At 39.3% G+C, this 6362-nt stretch overlaps 1 protein-coding gene across 1 annotated transcript in view; it reads right to left on the bottom strand.

Annotated features, from left to right (window-relative positions):
- The window catches only part of med24 (mediator complex subunit 24), a 21993-nt gene extending 15907 nt beyond the window's left edge, over positions 1 to 6086 (bottom strand). Inside the window, exons 1-9 of the mRNA XM_012855452.3 lie at positions 5942 to 6086; positions 5560 to 5713; positions 5402 to 5484; positions 5270 to 5308; positions 5113 to 5186; positions 3040 to 3263; positions 2769 to 2880; positions 2537 to 2687; positions 305 to 418 (exon numbers count right to left, since the gene is read on the bottom strand). Of these exons, the coding sequence (XP_012710906.2) occupies positions 305 to 418; positions 2537 to 2687; positions 2769 to 2880; positions 3040 to 3263; positions 5113 to 5186; positions 5270 to 5308; positions 5402 to 5484; positions 5560 to 5689 (927 nt within the window). The 5' untranslated portion in view covers positions 5690 to 5713; positions 5942 to 6086. The remainder of the gene's footprint in view (positions 1 to 304; positions 419 to 2536; positions 2688 to 2768; positions 2881 to 3039; positions 3264 to 5112; positions 5187 to 5269; positions 5309 to 5401; positions 5485 to 5559; positions 5714 to 5941) is intronic.
- Positions 6087 to 6362: the final 276 nt, after the last annotated feature.

Here is a 6362-nt window from a genome sequence, read left to right on the forward strand (position 1 = left end):
CAAGGAAGAAAAATTTTTTGTGACTGTTTGATATGAAGTGGTTACTGGTAGTGAGAGATTACTGTGGCCATAATGTTAGATTCACTAAGCCGAATATTGTTGAAGTACTGAAAGAACAATAAAAACTAAAAGAAAAATTAAGCAACTATAAGCCATGCAAAACACAAGCTCTTAAAAATGTTCTTTAAGTGTTAGATACACATCCACCCTAAAATATTTTATAAACAAAACTAGACTAAGACAGAAAAAGAGAAATGTAGCTAAATAAACAACACAGCTAATATTCTTTTAAAACAAATTTTACCTTGAGGAAAGTGAAGGCGGTCCATTTTAGCTCTTCGGTGCCCTCTGGTGACTCGATGAGGCCGGTGAAACAGGCCTTCCAGATCTCCAGGACGAACAGAGGACCAGGAATTCTCTGAAGAAAACAAGTAATTCAAATTTAAAAAAATAAAATGAATGACAAATGATTGCACACAGGTGGATCTCATTATTACATAACTCTTTGGTCGCTATTTTCTCCTTTAAACTTTAATAAAGCTGCTGGAAAAGAGATACAATAAATGTGTTTTTTTCTGTCACTATAAACCTGTGTTCGTATTCACAAAGATTCCTAAGACTAAAAGTAACTCTTAGTGATGTCATTTTAGGAAAAATCTTAGAATTTCCCAAATTCTAAGATCTTTCTTAGACTTTTACCTCAGCAAGATAAAAGTTATTCACAAAGCATCTTAAGAGAGCTCCTAAAGTTACAAAATGTTAGGAGTAGAGAGGAGGACTTGTAGTGAGCCTAAAAGCGTCTTCAGCAGAGAAGATGACTGAAACAGAGAAATGATTGGCTGATCCACCACCTAAACGGTGGAGGAAATGAGCACATTACTTTTAAACACTCCTTTATTCCCCTACCAGTGCTGCAAGCCATGCGCTGGATAGCGTTGCTGTCCAGTTCGGTATTTACCACCTTTTTTTTCTGCATTTGATGTCGGTACTTTTGCAAAATACAACCACTTTATAGAATCAGGTGATCCCACTAAAATGCTAACAGGTGACTACGCATTAATATCAAATAGTAGTAAAATGCAGTAAAAAGTAGTAAAATGACTGGCGAGTAAAAAATAACTAAGCAAATGAAAATAATAATGAAGATGCAAATAAGGTGCGTTCAAAAATTTTGATTGCGTGTGACAATTGAGTTTTATCAAATCACACATTTCTTAATCCAGTCTAATCAGTTAATTTTTCTCCTTTAATATTACCAGGAGCGCATTTGTGTTGTTTTTTTGTTCTTGTACCATCGACCAATCACAGCTCTCAGAAAACAGAATCACATCTAGCAAAGGGGTCAACCACTCCTCCTCACTAAGACAAACATTTCCCCACTCAGAGTCACTCTCAGCAGCGATCTGAATCATTCTTAAACTAAGACTCTTATGTAGGAATTTTTAGGCTAAGATAGGAGCTCTCTGAGAGGACTCTGAGAATCTTTGTGAATACAAGCACTAATTTTGAAATTTACAGCCAAGACTGAAAGCTATAAGATCAGAGTTCGCACTACTAATTACTCATCTCAAAGTGTTAAACTTGTCATTTTTGCACTAATGCTTTTGTCGACTTTGTTCCAAAGTTAAACTAATATAACACTGTACATCACTGGTGACAACTTGTTGAGCTGGTGTGTTGTTTCTTAGTTTCACTAGATGCTTTACAACAGCACAGCGTTGGTTGGCAGTGTAGCTCAAAGGAGGCTGTTCGTCAAGCTAATAACAGCTAACGTTAGCTTATGTTGTCCGGGAGGTTTTTAGCTGTGCTGATGCACGTTCAAGAGTTTTACTTTACTAATGTTTAATTTCAGCGTCATTTGGACAGCTTTCAGCGTAACGTTCCATTACGCTAAAATGCACTGGTGAGAACCCTGCTATTATTATCATATGCTTTGATGAATAAAGGGTAAATTTTGTAATTCTTTAATTTTCTGTTGCCGCTAATGTGACACAGTGGCCAATTTCTGAAAGTTACACTATATTATATTCAAGAATGATAGATTCATGTTGATCTTGATAATCTGGAGATGGCAAGTGTATCAGAAATCAACAAAACTCCCTAAACATTTAAAAGCTTAATATCTAGTTACAAAAAAAAACACCCAGGGGGCTTGTAATCAATCAATATGAAAACATTCCAGTTGGTTTGTTTTGCCTCTCTCCTTATCTAATACAAGCAGAAATGATCGACGGGATATGAAGATGGGTCACCGTTATGCTAATCTAAAGTGTCTGGCAAAGATTTCTAGTAATCAGTATGAATTTGTGCTTTGCTACTCTGGCAACTGACTTTGTCCTCCCTTTGTCAAAAAACACAGAAACTAGAACCTGGCAACCTACAGATAAATGAAGTTTTGCACTTGATTAAAGGATTATTGGTAACCTCTTTCTAAAAGAAAAGCATGGTGATGATATTCATTACAGATATATGACCTCTTTGTTTATTTTGACCTTAGGTATTTGGTTGTAGGTCTTATTCAAAGCTTCAGGTTCACCTGCATTCGCTTGATCATCATCAGCTGCTCCACCAGAGGCTGGGTCTCCCCCGTCAGATTCATGGTGCCCTCCAGCATGATGAAAGCATGGACAGATGGAAAGGAGGCATGAGCTGGAGGCTCACACTGTACAGAGAGCATCTGGGGAATACTGAGGAACAACAAAGAGAATTAATCAGGTCGGATCAAGATTCCTGTTTTGGTCTAACCGGCTTGACCAAGAAACCCTCACCTTTTCACCAAAGAAATCGTTTCCTCTATTGAAGTCCTCAGCATCTGGTTAGGTACATTACAGAGGCCTTCTGTCACTTTAATCATTGCTTGCTCAACATTACCCCAGGAACCTGTGAAGAAGAGGCAGCAGAAACACACATACTAAGATCACTCAGACAGATCATAGCACTTCAAAGATTTGAAGGCAGGATTTTGCTCTGTGTAGGTTTCATGCTCTTTTCTGAAAACCCCAGCACTCTAAACCACTTTTATAAAACCATCAGTGATACCTAGATCTTCCAGCCGGGCAATGTGGACCAGAGCTCTGTTCTTGGTGCTGCTCATCAGACCGTGCAGTCTTTCCTGGCAGGCTCTGAGAATGGCCTCTGTGCTAGCTGAGGGACCGAGTTCTCGCAGTTTCTCACAGTAAAAATCACAGCCCTGCAGCAGCCACACCACCACGGCCAGCAGGGCCCGACACAGTCCGATGCATTCCTCCGCCTTCCCGTGGCAGCTGAACGAGGAAGAAACAAAAAGCAGAAGAGCTGGTGACAGCTTCATTGCAAACAATCAGTTTACATTTGCAAGATTTAATTCTTTAAATGATATTTATGCTTTCATTTTAAAAGCCTCCAAGTACATAACTTTTTTTTTATGGACAAATATCTTCAGACAGCAAGTGTGGGTCTGACTCTAACGTGACGTCAGTTTCATCATGGTAGAAATCTCTTACTTTCCTTTCATTCTGTTCTTACACTTTAAACTCCTGCCAACAAGATGTCAGAGCAAACGCAGGAGCACGACTTTATTCTGTGTGTATGAAGCATGTAAGCTGTGTCCAAATTCAGAGGCTGTGTCGGTTAAAGGCCGTGTTTGCAGGCCGATTACGTCCCAGTGAGGCAATGAAGGCTGTCTAAATTTGAAGAATCCTCCAAAGGTCCTTCTTTTCCTTTTTTTGTACCCATCGTAGCCCACCCCATCTCAAACATCATCGCGGGTCAAAACGGACTGTTCAAGCGGGAGCGGCAAGGACAGAAGGGAGCGGCAAAAGCGGGTTAAAGTTTGATATATATGTGTCACTTTTAGTGACACAAAATGAACTTTTAAGAAGTTTTAGGCAACAATGTAGATGTGAATAACTCAAATATCTGCTCGGTTTATCATGACATCGCTAGAGGCCCTTTGTTTTCAGAGATGTCTGGTCCTGCTGCTTACAGTCTCGCCAACAATCAGCTGACCGGGCGGTCTAGGCTCATTGTAACCAGAGAGAACGTCTTACTTCCAGTACCACGTTTTCAAAGTTCTACTGGATTTCACCACCAAGCAGAGATCAAACACAGATATAATTCGGTCAGACGATATTTAGCAGTACATGTTTGGTTTATTTCAGTGTTTCATTTATTACTGAGAAAATCGCTTTGGCTGAGCTAAAGAAAAGGATAATTAATTGAAATAAATAATTAGTTCAACTTTGATGCCCTATTAGAGAGGTGGGGAGTACATTTGTAAGTTAATAATTCACTGATCTGCCACACACACATGATGACAGTACAGCTGCTGGAGCTCCTTCAGGATTAAAGAAGCAAAAAAAAGAAACAATTTTGGACACAGCCTCAGAGTAACATGCTGTTGCTCCTTCCTTCCCATCACAGTACACTTCCAGTCAGCTGGCTGAAAAATTATTCCTACTCTTTTCCCTTGCTTAGAAGACAGAGACTGTCTGAAAAAGCTGCAAAAAAACAACACGTGTAGTCATGGTGAGTAAGCTAATGGAGCAAATGGCTAAATAGATAAATGGCATAGATTATGAATGCAATAATCTTTCTGTTATTCTAACAGTATTAGAGTTTCATCACGGTATAAAGATTTGTCTTAAATCTTTTATTATAAATGCAGTACAATTATCATATTTTTACTCAAGTATTGCACTGGGCAATCCCAAGCAAGCAGTGACTGGAGCTCGATGGCCATCCAATGCAAATGGATGATGAGTCCAATATTTAAATAATAAAAATGTTTCCAACAAATTCTGAGAAAGAATCATCACCCAAGTGCATATTAAAATACTCTTACAGACATAATTAAAACATAGTTGCAAATTTTCCTCACAATGCCACCAACACTGTCTGCGATATTCAGCATCTGTGCTACTAAATTCTACATCATGTGTGGGCATCATCCCTCCAACTGACCCCAGATACTATTAGCAAGCGGTGTGTAATTTTACTGACAAATAAAAGCCTACCAAATATGTGACCGTGATGTTGCACACACTGGTATTGGGGTGGCGATTGCAGTATGATACACAGTGCAGTTCTAGTTTATATGTGGTATCTTTAATGTGATGGTACAGGCGCACATACTTGAGACGATGGCAGAACATGTCCATTATCTCCAACAGCGATTTGACACACAGCTCACGGGAAAAGCCGTCGAACTGGAAAACATATTTGTGATAAAACCTTGTAAATCTGCAAGTAAACAGAATGCAGCAATAACAATCATCAAGCATTAGTTTACCTTGCTGATGGCTGTGAGCACGCTGGAATAAGACGCCATCTAATGCCAGACAGAAAGACATTTCAAATGAGCAAAACGCAGTTTAACGATCTGTTCAGTGGCAATGGTACAGGACAATGTTTGTTATCAGACCTGTGAATTTATGGCATATTTAAGGTAGGACAAGATGAGCGGGTTGGGAGATGGACCGATCATCGCCTGCTCCATCAGCGCCTCTGAAAAACAGAGAGGACGTTTAGAGCACCAGAGGAAACGTCAACAAACTGGTCCATCAAGTAAGCAGCAGGAACCTGCAAAGTTGAGGTAGTCCCAAGTTGCCCCCTTTGGAAAGTTTTTCTTGATGTTAATCGCCCACTGGTAGTCGCTCCATTGCTCTTTCCATGCCTGCAGAATGGCTTGCTTCAAATTCACCACCTTCATCGTGGTCAGAACCAGCACACACTCCTGAAATAATAAAACCACAAATAAAAGACAGAACTTCTAACGTTTACCATGGAAACCAATACAGGCTTCCGTATTCCGTAACAGATTAGGCTATTTGTTAGCATGTTAGCCGTTAGCGAGAGACCCCACATCAGCTACTATATTAAGTTTTAAATATTTTTTTCTAATTAGTATGCACACATGCAGCTACTTCAGTAACAGTCAACATGTGTTTTCTGCAATGCTCACCTTGCCTAATGACTTTTTTTTTAAAGTATAAACGGGCTTTGTTTATCCAACCACTCCTTCTATGGGTTCCATTCAAGCGACGTCGCTTCAGTTGTTAGAAGACGCACGCACTCATTCGTTGGTTTTCCTGATAACTTCCGCGTTATTCTTCTTCTTCCTAGCCTTACATAGCAGTAGCAGCTGTTAATGCACATGTCTGCCTTCTACTGGCCATATATGATATTGCAGCAGTTTACCGTTTACATAGGTTTTAAATATTAAACCTATTCAAAATATCTTCTTTAGTCTATTTTCCGTTTTAGTTTTTTCTTTCAAGTTAATATCTCCTGACACAAATAATATTTTGATGTTCTTCCCTGTGATGAACAGTGATTTATTTAATTCTAGAGGGCTTTGTCTATCACTATCTGACTTTAGTAAA

Source organism: Fundulus heteroclitus, chromosome 10, assembly GCF_011125445.2.
Source record: "Fundulus heteroclitus isolate FHET01 chromosome 10, MU-UCD_Fhet_4.1, whole genome shotgun sequence".
NCBI lineage: Eukaryota > Metazoa > Chordata > Actinopteri > Cyprinodontiformes > Fundulidae > Fundulus > Fundulus heteroclitus.